At 42.3% G+C, this 12737-nt stretch overlaps 1 protein-coding gene across 1 annotated transcript in view; it reads left to right on the forward strand.

Moving 5' to 3' along the window:
* Window positions 1–12737, forward strand: part of SPTBN5 (spectrin, beta, non-erythrocytic 5) — a 97194-nt gene that overhangs the window by 16000 nt on the left and 68457 nt on the right. Inside the window, 13 exon segments of the mRNA XM_009319218.1 lie at window positions 734–925; window positions 1651–1803; window positions 2347–2477; window positions 3710–3961; window positions 4655–4942; window positions 5596–5842; window positions 6707–6846; window positions 7836–7935; window positions 8643–8813; window positions 8906–9070; window positions 9828–10054; window positions 10625–10811; window positions 12095–12295. Coding sequence (XP_009317493.1) covers window positions 734–925; window positions 1651–1803; window positions 2347–2477; window positions 3710–3961; window positions 4655–4942; window positions 5596–5842; window positions 6707–6846; window positions 7836–7935; window positions 8643–8813; window positions 8906–9070; window positions 9828–10054; window positions 10625–10811; window positions 12095–12295 — 2454 coding nt within the window.

The following is a 12737-nucleotide window of genomic DNA, read 5'->3' on the forward strand; positions in this document are numbered from 1 at the left end:
AAGGCACATGGGATGAAGTCAACCTCAGATGCCCCTCTATTTCACTGTCTAGAAAGGGAACTTTTGACTTGAGATCAGCTCATTTGATAATGGAAGTCAGGGGACATGAATGACATATTTCACAGCTTGCTTCTTTCAGACTTCTATGATCACTCAATGTTTAGCCAAACCAGTTTGAGAGCTATGAGCACCACTTCGGGCCTTTCCTTTACCTCATCATTCCAACATTAATTTTTATTAGAATAAAAATTGTATTGCTTTGTTATTAAACATGAAAAAGCATGTGACAAGATGGTATCAATGTGCAAATAAAAGCATTTATTCACTAGGGCACTCACAAGCTTTGAAACTGGAAATGTTCAGGTACTAAAACATCACCACAAATAGAACTGTGAGCACAGTCAATTCCTTGGTTTGTTGGCAATTTTAGAAGTTAAAAAAAAAAGCCACAACAACCTTGATGTGGGCACAATATAAGAATTTTTACTGAATCAATATATTTTAAAATGAGCTAAATGAAGCTTCTTCTTTAAACAAAATTAAAATGTTTTTCAGTTATTTGGTTCATTCAGAATAGAACAAAGGAAACATTCAAATAAATACTGGAAGTGTTTTGTTTAAAGGGTCGGAATGCTGTGATTTGAACTAGCAAGTCCAAATTTTCCTTCCATCTGAAATTTTTATCCAAATCAGAAATATTCACCCACTGATTCTGTCAAATTTTGCTTAACAGATGGTGAAGACGGAAGCCCCAAGTGAGTTAAATCAAAAGACAACTAAGCTACCATTCAGTCGAACCTGGGCAACGTATGAAACTGCATTCCCTGGAACCTCCAGTCCAGATGTTCATTTTCTTCCAGAGAACATCTGGAAGACCCAAGACGAAATAGATTCACTTTATGAAAATCTACAGAGCATGGCTGAGGTATAGTATCCCCTCCAATGCCTCGCAGTTCACAAAAATAGTCAAGTCCAAAGCAATGCAAAGTGAGGTTAAGTGCTGTGCCGGCTTCTGCTTTTCAGTTTAATAATGTGCCTCGATCCTGTGAAGGCCTGTGGGACTTCAAGGCTTGAGATTATCATTGAAGTTTTGTATCAAAACACATTTTGTATTGGCAAACTTCCCATTTACCTTCTAGTCTTTTTACTTAATGAAAAGTGGATTCTTTTGTGTAATCTTTTTTTTTTCCCTAATGTTTGCTCACTGCAGCTCCTAAATCTTTGGGCTGTCTTGCCTGATACCAGAAAAAATAAACAACCATAATCTGCATTCTCCATTTATTACTTTTCACTCCTACCTGCTGCAATCCTCCCCTAAAGACCAACAAAAACATGTTGTATGGGACTTTTACATATTCCTGAGATTACTGAGGTAAATCTTCAGTCATCAGCAGCAAGCAGCATAGCAGCCTTGCTGCCTGTCAGGGGCTAAGCACTCTCCAACTGCTTCTTTTATGCTTTTAAACCACTGTTATGCTGGGAAGAAGTATTGTGATCTTAAGATAATGTGTTCTGTTCTCTGTCGGCAGTGCCTGGCAAAACTACTAAGCTATCACCTGTGTATTGTAGTTTAAATGCAAGGATCTTTTTTTTTAATTCAAACGGCAAGGAGTTATTACAGCAATACTTAAGTCTTCATCTCTTTTACAGGACAGAAAAAAGGCTCTGGAGGAGATGATTGGATATTACCGCTTCTGTAGCTCTTGCGAAGAATTTCAGTCATGGATGAAAGATAAAGAGAACATTTTCCGGACTCTTCAGCCTCAAGCAGACAATGTGGAGGTCATGCAGCAGAAATATCAGGTACCCCTTTTCCCTGCTCACAGATGACACCTTTTAAATCAGATTGACATTGGGAGAATAGATAAAGTTGAGAAATAAAGTTTTGAGAGTCTTTTCATTCATTTCAACTTATGGAGTCGTGCATAGATCAGATATTTCTTTCGTATAAACTATGCCAAGCTTACTGAAGCTGATGTAATTATGTCCCTTTAACTTCTCCCGTGGATGTGGTATCCTGTACAAATATTGTGGTACAAAAGGATTCTTTTTGTGGTTTATCTTATGCCACTTGAAGAAAAATGCCAGATGATGAAAAAATCCTGCAGTGCACTTGCAACCCAGTGGAGTGAGACATAAGTGCATAGCCATAGTGTGCACAGCAGAGGAGGTCAGGAGGGCTATAGGGGAACTACATGTGCAGGTGTGTATGGTGTCAGCAGACAGGTAAATGGAGAAGCCAACTGTGAAAGTGGGAGATGAGTGGATATGACGGATTATTGAGAATCGTGTCCATAGAAATGGAAAAACCTCAAGTTCTGCATTCTTCTATCTTTCCTATTTTAGAGCTTTTTAATGGAACTGGCTGCAGGCAAAGGCCAGATGGAAGATATTGAAAACTTAGCTGTTAAATATGGAAAGATCAGTCCCAGCAAATATTCTGAGATCCAGATTTGGCTGGATGAGATCAACCGCAGGTAAAGGTGCTACTGATAAAACACAGGATTGTCTCATGGGGGCAGTTGGAGAGCTGACCTTTCACACTCGATCTAGACTACGCTGAGAGAATACCCTTCTGATAGACTTTTAACTCTCAGAATTGGCCTGAGGGGAGGTTTTCACATGTGGCTGAGGTTTGCTGTATCCAGGTGCGGCTGTCGCCACCAAACGGGGACTGGGGCAAAGGGGAAGGGGCTGCTCCCTGGGGCCCGGGCTGGGCCTCGCAGCCGGGGCCTGTCCCACTGCCCCAGCCAGGGAGCAGGGCAGGCGAGCCCGACTAGTCTGTGGTGAGGTGGCAGGGCTGCAGCCTGGCTGGGAAGCCCATTTTTGGTGTGAGGCCTGGGCCTGAGCCAGACTGTCAGGGCACAGTGAGGGACGGTTGCTGCCCTTGGGATGGGGAGTCGGCATGGGCAGAGGGGCTCAGCATGCAGGGCCAGTCCCACAAGGAGGCGAGCAGGGCAGGCCTGGGATGGTAGCCAGGGCCAGAGGTGAGTCCTAATCCTCAGAGCTGCCTGGCAGCCTGTTCCCACTGTCACCAGTGGGAAGGGAGCCGCCCTCAGCTGCACTGGCTCTAGGCTGGCCCTGAGCCTGGTGTCATGCCTTCAGGACTGGGGGGTGCTTCTAGGCCCCCAATACTGAGATATTTAAACTGCAGAAATTTGTGTGTGTGTGTGTCTCTTAAAGCACAAACTGAATCTACCCACAGATGACAGCGATGGATTCAGAGCAGTTCTGTCTGTATTGCACTGCAGCAGCTGATTGGGTTACTTAAACATTAGGGTGAGGGTGCCCTTCACAAATACTGAAAGGAACATCAAACCCTGTTTGACTTCACCAAGTATGTTTAGCACATGTGTACGTACTCCTGGCACCATGCCACCCAGCTGGAATTGAGAGGCACAGCCAGGTCCTGATTTTGACCACTGTTGTTTATTGGCATCGTGTCCAGGGTGTTCTGGTCACCTGAGCAGGATCCCCTTGCTTGAGATGGCACTGAGATGAACTTTGAGGCTGTGGGGGAGTGCTAGTGTTCACCCCCTCAGCCCACTTAAATCCTGATGAAATCTTTATACAAGACATTTTCTGAATAGAAAAAGGATATAGCTCACGTATAACGAAAGCTATAAATTGAATCTGCTCTCTAGGTGAAGGCAAGTTTTGGGGTAGTGGCTGAGGCTAGATGTAAGTAATTGGGTAATCTCTCTCCAAGGTGGGAACGCATGGAAACTCTGAAGGAGGAGAAGGGCTCTGAGCTGATTGGAGTGGCTGATGTGAGGACATTTCTTCAGGACTGTCAGAGCATAGGAGTACTACTGCAAGACAAGATGGTCCAACTCAGGGATCTGGAACCAGGGAACTCACCTGCTGGGCTGGAGTCAGACAAGCGCAAACTGTCTACAGTTGAGAGAGAGGTCCTGGTGATAGAGAGGAAAATTGAATACTTAAGGAGTGTTGCAAAATCGTAAGGAACCTGCTCTTTGTTTCCGTATTCTTTGCTAGTTCTCTAAGATCATGTTGTAAATTATGGCTATAAAAAGAATGACCAGCTTGTGAAGTTTCTCATGAAGTTTCTCTTGAAGTTTCCCTTTCTAGCAACCTGAAGAACTGGCTTGCCTGCTGGATTGAGATCATCTCTCTTGAGTATGGCTGGGTGATTGGTGAAGTGATTGCTTCCAGACGTCACTGTTGTAGGAGGATAAATACCACAGGATTGTTTGTGGCTCTAACAAATTATCTCTACTAATGGGTTTACAGTGTTATTCATTAATCTGCCATAAAGTGTTTCTAGTTCTATAATTCTTTCCTCGGAGAAAGCAAGAATGAAGGGAGAAAGACAGAGAATTGTGCACAGGAGTTTGAATTTGAAATATGAATTTAAAGTTTTTTACTTCTTTAAGTTTTCTGTACATTCACAATGGGAATGAATCATTGAACCACAACAGTGTTACCAGAGTCTTTCACAGGGATGTGCTTTCTGCAGTACACCATATTCACACCAATATTTCTTGCTAGTGTAGAGCATTTGTTGCCTTAGCTGACTTTCTTTTTAATGGATGTGTAAATATCCAAATCCATTCCTTTTAAAGAGTATTGGTTCAAACTCTAAATGCCTGAAGTGTTCATCCAATTGAATGTATTTTATTTCCTCTTGTAGGATTAAGGACACCAACCCTGCAGAGAGCAGGGCCATCACTGAGCAGGTGGAGAACATGGAGAGGCTTCTGGCAAAGCTCAAGCTGGAGACCCAAAAGAAGCGGGACATTCTGCAGCGGGCCCAAAATCAACAGTCCTTCCTGCAAGACAGTCGCAGGCTCCTGCTGTGGGCAGAAGGCATTCGGGAGAAACTGAGCAGTGAAGAAATGGGTGTGGATGTGGCTTCTGCAGAGCAATTGCTGAAGGAACATCAGGACCTGCTGAAAGAAATTAGGTCTCAGAAAGAAAGGTAGAGAGATTCTGTCAGGGTGGGCAGAGTGGGGGTGATATGACAACAGTACTGTGAAGATGAAACATGTCTATCGTGTACATAAATTGTGTATGAAAATGATGCTGAGAGTTTATTCAAATGCTTTTGAAACTTAGTGTCAAAAGGAGACTGCGGAACACAAAATCCAGTTAGCTTTTGCATGCTTATCCTGATGACTGATGGAGGGGGAAGAAGGAGCTGTATGTTTGGAGTAGTATTCCACAAGCTCTCCTGACACTCAGATAGTGCCATCTGCACTTTGTTTCAGTTCCCCCAGTCCTTCCCTTCTCAGGCCTTATGCTTCTAGTTACCATCAACTTCAGTTCTCCTTTTGCATTGTTATGAAATTCTAGATACTGAGTTGGCCCTCCTTTCCTTTTTGATGAGAAAGCCTGCTTATATGGGCTTTCGGTCCAAATGGGGAAATATCACCTACTGCCTCCAGCACGTATCCCTGAACAACCAACCAGCTGCACTTTGTAGTGCACAGCCATGGCTCACAGGAAAAGAGTGAAAGGGAGGGAGGGAAGCTTAATGTCTAGGCACTGCCAAGAGAGCAAAGAGCTCTGATGAAAGAGAATTCATATTCCCTCATGCAGTGAGGTCTCACTTTTCTTTTTGACTCTGGGAAGGTTTGTGCAGCTGGAAGAGCTAGGGCGCAAAATAATCCACGAACAACCCAGTAATGGCAGGACCATAGATGTCCACCAGTCCATGGAGAGGCTCACCAAGGAGAACAAAGAGCTGGAGAAAATGTGGGAACAGCGACGGAAAAAGCTGCAGGATGGCCTGGAATTGCAGAAGTTCAATAGGGAGGGAGACCGTATCAATGCAGCCCTCTCTGGCCATGAGGCCTTTCTCCGGGGAGATGACCTTGGGGTATGTACAACAGCTGATTTTGTTTTCTCCTACTTCATCTCCCCATCCAGGGAGTAGCAACAATTTTCTTAATTAGATCAGTTTCCTCATTCTTATGGTCATGGCATTTTAATACTTGGAAACTAGACTTTCAGGTTCTTATTAATGTTCTTATGTTCTTACTCATCTTAATGAGAATGAAGCTCATTGTCTCTCAAAAAAAATTTTAAAAACAGCAAGAAGTGTGATTTGTTGCTGTGTTTGTACATGTCAGATGGTTTATATGCAATTGACTCATCAGTTTGGTGGATAACCATTAAATAAAAAGGTTTCGTCTGAACATAATTAATATCTTTTTTTGTGAAGTAAAAACCTGACTTTAAAATAATAAAGCTTTTTCTTTTCATTGAGTATTTTAAGAATATTAAAGCAAATTAAGGGAAAAACCAAATGCAGGCAATATTCACAAGATCAGTGATGGAGGAGGTTGTGGTATCTCACCATCTTTTATGTTTTCAGCTGAAACTGAAACTTCGATACCTTTGCGTCAACTAAAAGGAATAAAGTTTTACTTAGTTATGGCCTTTCGTATTGCACGTACCTAGATGTGCCAGAGTGCTGGCATAAATTCAGAATGCAGATTTTCTTAAAAGGTGAAAATGGAACCATAATGGAAACATAAAACAGAAGAACCAGATATGATACAAACCTAAACACCTGCTGCTTGTTTGTAGCCCTGAACATCCTTAGACACACGCAAAATGTACGCTATATCTCCTACCTGAAAGAGAAGGGGGAAAATAAGGTCCAAAATTTTTTTTCATTGCTACAGAAACAACATATGACCAAGAAGAAACTTGATCAAAGTTTCTTTCTTAAATGCAGGACCACGTAGATGCTGTTCGAAGCCTGCTGAAGCAACATCAGGAATTTGAACAACTGCTGATGGCGCTGAAAAGACGAGTTGAAGCACTTAATGAAAATGGGGTGAACCTAATAGAAAGCAGACACTTTGCGTCCAGCATGTGAGCCCAAACTCCTTCCTTTTTTATTTAGCTTTAATAAATGATCCAGTGTGATTAGGGTGAGATTAAAAACTTTCTCTGAGCCAGGATTTAGTTGACCTCCAAGCTGTGATCTGCTGGATGATGGGGGGAAAAGGGATTTTTTCAAAAAAATACAGACTTCCTGTGCTCTCAGGACAAATAAACTAAATGCTTTAGGTTAAAAGTGGCATTGGACAGAACGCTAGAATAATTTGCCTTGTATCATAAATTACATATAGTGTTAAAACTTCTTTAATGTAAACTCACTAAATGCCTACATAAAACAGATTTTCCTTCATTTATCGGTATCACATATTAGAATTAATGTTTGCTGTTAAAAAGTTACAGAAGACTTCATAAGGAAATAAATCATCAGGAGCAGCTCCTTCATGTTTTTGTTGAAGCTGAACTGTCGTCTGTAATTCTTTTACTGTGCTAGAGCCACTGCAATCCAGTAAGAGGGCCTCTGCATAAACAAGAATTAGAAACTTACAGTCAGAATGGACCTCTTCAGTCAAAAAGACCATGTTCTCGTGATCACAAGTGATAATGTCTTGAAAATTCCCTCCACAAATTTATAAAACTGCTCTTAAAATCTGATTTCTTGCCAGCACTACTACCATTAGAAGGTCATTCCGGAGCCTCATTGCACTTACATCGTAGAGAAAATTATTAGTTAAGGTGGAATATTTGAGAAAGAGAAAGGTCTGGGTGTTTTAGTCAAACACACATGACTGCAATTCACTGGTGTAACACAGCCATACAAATGGAAAATCCAGAGCAGCTGGCAAGCAATAACTGCTTTCCAGATGAGTCCAGCATGGTCATGGGACAGGGCCGTATATCCCTTTGTCCTGTCAAAAGAGATGTTGAACTAGATTCCATTTATATCATAGTCATGACTACAGCACAACCAAGAGGAACCAATATAACTAGTACTGCATTGGACTTCCTGTTTTTCTTGGTAGTATTGAAGAGAGAATGGTCACCCTCCGGCGAAGGTGGGAGCGGCTGATACAAAGCAACGCTGAGAGAAAACAGAGGTTGTTGGATTCCCTACAGCTGCAGGTAAAAGGACTGATACTGCAGATTTGATCAGGCATGTGTAAAATAATTTTATCCTTTGTCTTAATATGGGACAAATCTCAAACTGCTGAGCGTTCCTACCGCAGCTCATTTTCTCTTTGACTATGAGACAGAGAATTTCACTTTCCAGGCAGCAGGTGATGCATTGGTGATAAATCTTACAAAGCCATAACCATAGCAAAATACCAAAACAAAAATGGAGATATTGAATGAAAAATGTCAACAGAATATTTTGTCTACTGGATAAGTTTATTCTGCTCATTACTTATTATTGTTCTGGGCCTTAATAATTTGGCACAGTTACTTACAGTAACCATACTTTTGGCACCAAATTTAGCTTCCAGTGCTGAGATACAAAGTTATACTGGAGGATTGGACCACTTATGGTTAAAATAGTCTATCAAAAATGCAAAACTTCACTGACAATTAAAGGCAACAGATTAGTAAATATGGTAAAAAAGGGACTAAGAGATATTACCCTGAGGGCTTAAAAACTCATCAATGCTTTAAGATCATAGCTCTTCAATTAAGAGTGTTGTTTATGTAAAACAACTTTTATATGAAAATATATCACATTTCCTAACTGTTAGGGAAAAAAAAATCAGGGCTTGATCCTAACAGCAAGGATGCACTGCAAACCCACACAGAATCAGAAGTCAAATCAATTCAATCCTATTTGTTTCTGTAAGGAGTTTAATCGTGATGCTGCTGAGCTTTTGATATGGATGGAAGAGAAATACAAGATTGCATCAGATGAATCCTATCGTGATCCAACAAATGTTCTACGCAAACTGAAGTGGCATGAGGCTGCTGAGAAGGAAATGATGGCTAATGAGGAGCACTTTGCAACACTGATAAAGGTGAAGGCAATTGTGGAGCTAAGCCTTCCATCTTCTCCCAAACTTCATAGATGCTGACCTGCTCAAAAAAATTATGTGCTGTCTTTCTCCAGAAAGGAAATAAACTGATTCAAGACAACCATTATGCTGCAGTTTCTATCCAGGAGAAGATGTCAGAGCTTCAAAAGAAGTGGAAGGAATTGTATGGCAAGATGATAGAGCGAGGTGACAAGCTGAGACAAGCTGGGCAGCAAGAACAGCTCATGGAACTGCTCCAGGTCAGGAGGTGATGGGGAGCAAAGGGGAAGAATGGCCTAGGAGCCTGGTTCCTCTGTTGTGTGGTCCTCACAAAAAAGAACAGAATACATCCAGATAAAAGTGTATTTTAAGGTGTCCATTTTGTCTACAGTCTCAGGAGAGAATACCCAATATAATGCTGACCAAGCTAACTCCAAACCTATGAGCAGGATAACAGTGCCAGCACAGCACCAAGACAAAAAGCTGTGGAACTCAGGCTCAGCACTGCATCTGTGTGGCCATTCTGTACTGGGAAAGCAATCAAAACTCTCTGCATGGGTCAGTGCTGTGCAAACATAACTGCTTGCTTGCAGTCAGTTTGGGCATTGGAGGCATGGAGCTGTATTAAGTACATTGTCATCCAGGCAAATTGTATAGGAGGAACAATGTGCTGTGAAGCTGTTTCAATACCAGTATGTAATGGAACTGCTGTGCTGTAGCTACAGTCTGAAGGCTTTGAAGATTGTTTGATTGTTTTGTATTATGTCACTGAAGAGAGTTCAAAGAGACTGGTTTTAATGATGTGCTTTAGTGTCTCAGAGAGAAGAGTAGACCAAAATAGTGTGCAAAACAAAATATTCCCAGGAGATGCCTCTTAGAGACACCTAGCCATCATGTTACCAAGAAAGGACATATGGATTTAAAAATTATGTCCAGGAAGCTGTCATGGGAGGGGCTGAGTGAAAGAAAATTATGTTGAAAGGTCAGTATGAATGTGCTGTAATCTTTTCCTGGCAGGATGCCAAGAAGAAGATAGAGAAAATTGAGAAAGTTCTTCAGGAATCCGAGACAGGCCATGATTTGCGCTCCAGCCGTGATCTACTCAAGCAGCACAGACAGCTGGAAAATGAGACACGTGAGCTGGCAGACAAAATGAACTCTATTGTATCTCATGCAAGGAAAATGGCCACCAATCACTTTGACTCCCAGAGGATTCTGGATGAAACACAGAAATATCTGAAAAGGTGAGGTGTCACTCGTTTTTTTCCACCTCTTGTGACAAATAGCATTTTTTGTTCTACTGTCTAGAAAATGTCTTTTGGTTGATTAGGTTTAAGCCATATTCAGGAATGATTTCTCCTCCCAGTTGTACCACAACTGTGCTTTGACCTTCACCTACACAGCTGCCTGTTGACCCACCTCAACCTTTATTACTGGACCTTGCTCCTTGCCTGCCACACTTCTCCTCCAGTCCTTTGCTTATCCATAGGTCATCCACTGCTTTCTAAGAGGTGCAGTGATCCAGTATTCAATACTGACTAGTTCCTTAAAACATGACAGGACAAGCCTAGGACTTCAGAAGCATAAATCACTTTTCCTCTGCTTACGTTCAGTGTTATTGTATCAGTCTACTTGCCAAAAGTAGCCTTCTGGAGAAGGGATTCTTGTATGTGCAGCCAGCACTAACCATTGAAATTTAATTGCAAAGAAGTGTCCAGTGTTTCCTAATCTTCACGGTAGTATCATAGCCTAATTCCCTTGGCAGAATCAGCATAAAGCTTTGTTTTAACATATATTTAATGGATGACCCCTAGGTTTGAGTCTTTGCAAGCACCTCTTGATGAGAGGCGTAAATTGCTGGAAGCTGCAGTGGATCTCTATGAGTTCTACCATTATCACAACATGGAACTGAACTGGATTAATGAGCGATTGCCTATTGCCCATTCCACCAAGTGTGGGAAGTCCTTGGATGTGGCTCAAAGCCTGTTGCAAAAACACAAGGTAACTCATTTAATCAAGTGTATTATAGCATGTTGGCACACTGCATTTCACCTCAGCCTGCAAACCAGCACCTGCACAGTTCTCCTTTACATTCAGGAAGGCCGTTGCAAGCAAAATGTATTGCCACACTTTCAATGAGTACATTCATTGATTCCAGCACTAGCCCAGCTAAAATGGTTCCAGTGGATTGAGACAAATCAGCAATGTGGTGACGATTTTCAAAGCAAACATGAAATTCCTGTGGGAACTGCAAAATCTGTCATATTTTGCAGTATTATTATTCTGAGAAATTTTGTATCTCTTCCCATTAAAAGTGGATAAAAAGCTGGTGTACCTCACACTAAATAGAAAAAATGAGGTTTTTGCTTTATGGGTTGGTCTGGGTTGAATATTTTGACTGTTATATGCTCATCCTATTTTAGTTCTATGCTTACTGCTTCATTATACATGCAGTCTTGAGGTATGTGCATGCTAGATTCTCTAGGAGAGCATATAACAGCCATTTAATATTTATTTTAGTTCTGTACCACTTGTGAAATGGTTTGAACAAGCCACAGTCAATATATTTATAAAGACAAGTCAACAATGATTTCTGGAGAGTTTGATTCTTTGTAGCAGTTCCTCACAGCCAGAGTGGCACCTCAGAGCTGCCCTGCACCACAGGCAACACTGGATTTTGCAGCACCTGGATTGCAAGTTCCATGAGAAAGGTTTTAAGACCAGTGGGGAGGCTTTATGGAGCAGGAGTCTAATGATTTTCATGGTACTGTTGACAACGTCTCTCTTCCCGTCATCCTCCAGCCCATTCATCTTCTGGGATATTTTATTTTCCTATCAGCAGTTCAAGACTCTCTTCTGAATCCCCTAGCTTTGTGTCTCATACCTTGTCCTGCTCCATCTCCCAGACCTCCCTGGCTGCTGGGCAGGGGAAGGGGCAGGTGCATGGTAAGGAGAAGGGGTAGAACCAGGCTAGAGCACCAGGCTGAGGACTTCGGTGAGTAATGCTGAGGGTGTAGGGAAGTTAAAGGATGTCTGCTGCCACCTTACAGACTCTTATTTCCTCCCTCAATGGCTGCACCAAGAGCAGAGCATTATACAAGCGGAGCTTGGACCGGTGGCTGAGGCTGCAGCTGTTGTAGAAACAGACAGTCCTTGTGTCCACTGGCTATACTCTGCCCACCATCACCAGCTGCCAGTTTTGCTTAGGACTAGGAGCACATAGAATTTCTCTGTCCTCACATACCTTTCCTTTATTCCTATTTTTTCTTTTATCTCATTCCCAGGAACTGCAGGCAGAAGTGAATGCCCACAAACAGCAAGTCCAGCGGGTCCTGGATAAAGGCAAGACAATGGTTGTAGGCCAGCACCCATCAGCTCAGAAAATAAGTGAGAAATGCCAGGAGCTTGTGACTGCGTGGCAGGGCTTGGAGAAGGCCTGTGAGGAAAGGATGAAGCAGCTGCAGCACTCAGTTGGCTTCCAGGAGGTACAAATTATAGCAAAGTGCTTACACAGTAGCTTCTTCAGACGAACGAGAGGACTAAAGTTTTAAAGTGAATAACAAAACAGCTTTGCTGGGACTGGTATTCACTTCAGTTGCTTGAGGCCAGACTCATGGGAATGGAGAGCTGGGTTGCATAGCTGAATGCAGCCCCCAGTCTAGAGCTGCTGCTCTAGAGGTTTGCCTTGGGCCCTGTACCCATCCCTTACGGTTGTGTGTAGAACACTCATTTCTCCTAGTAGTAGCTCCTTTCTCAATATCTTTATACAGCCTCAGGCGTTGACTTAAGTAATGCAATGGATCCTGAACTGGCCCTTCATAGTGGAGAATTATGACAAGGAAATCAGAAAAGAAGGGATTTCTTGTGCCATCCAATCTTTGCCTGTTCCAGGCAACAATGTTCCAGGCAACAAAATGAAACAGAGAA

Source organism: Pygoscelis adeliae, unplaced genomic scaffold, assembly GCF_000699105.1.
Source record: "Pygoscelis adeliae isolate BGI_AS28 unplaced genomic scaffold, ASM69910v1 Scaffold22, whole genome shotgun sequence".
NCBI classification, from domain to species: domain Eukaryota; kingdom Metazoa; phylum Chordata; class Aves; order Sphenisciformes; family Spheniscidae; genus Pygoscelis; species Pygoscelis adeliae.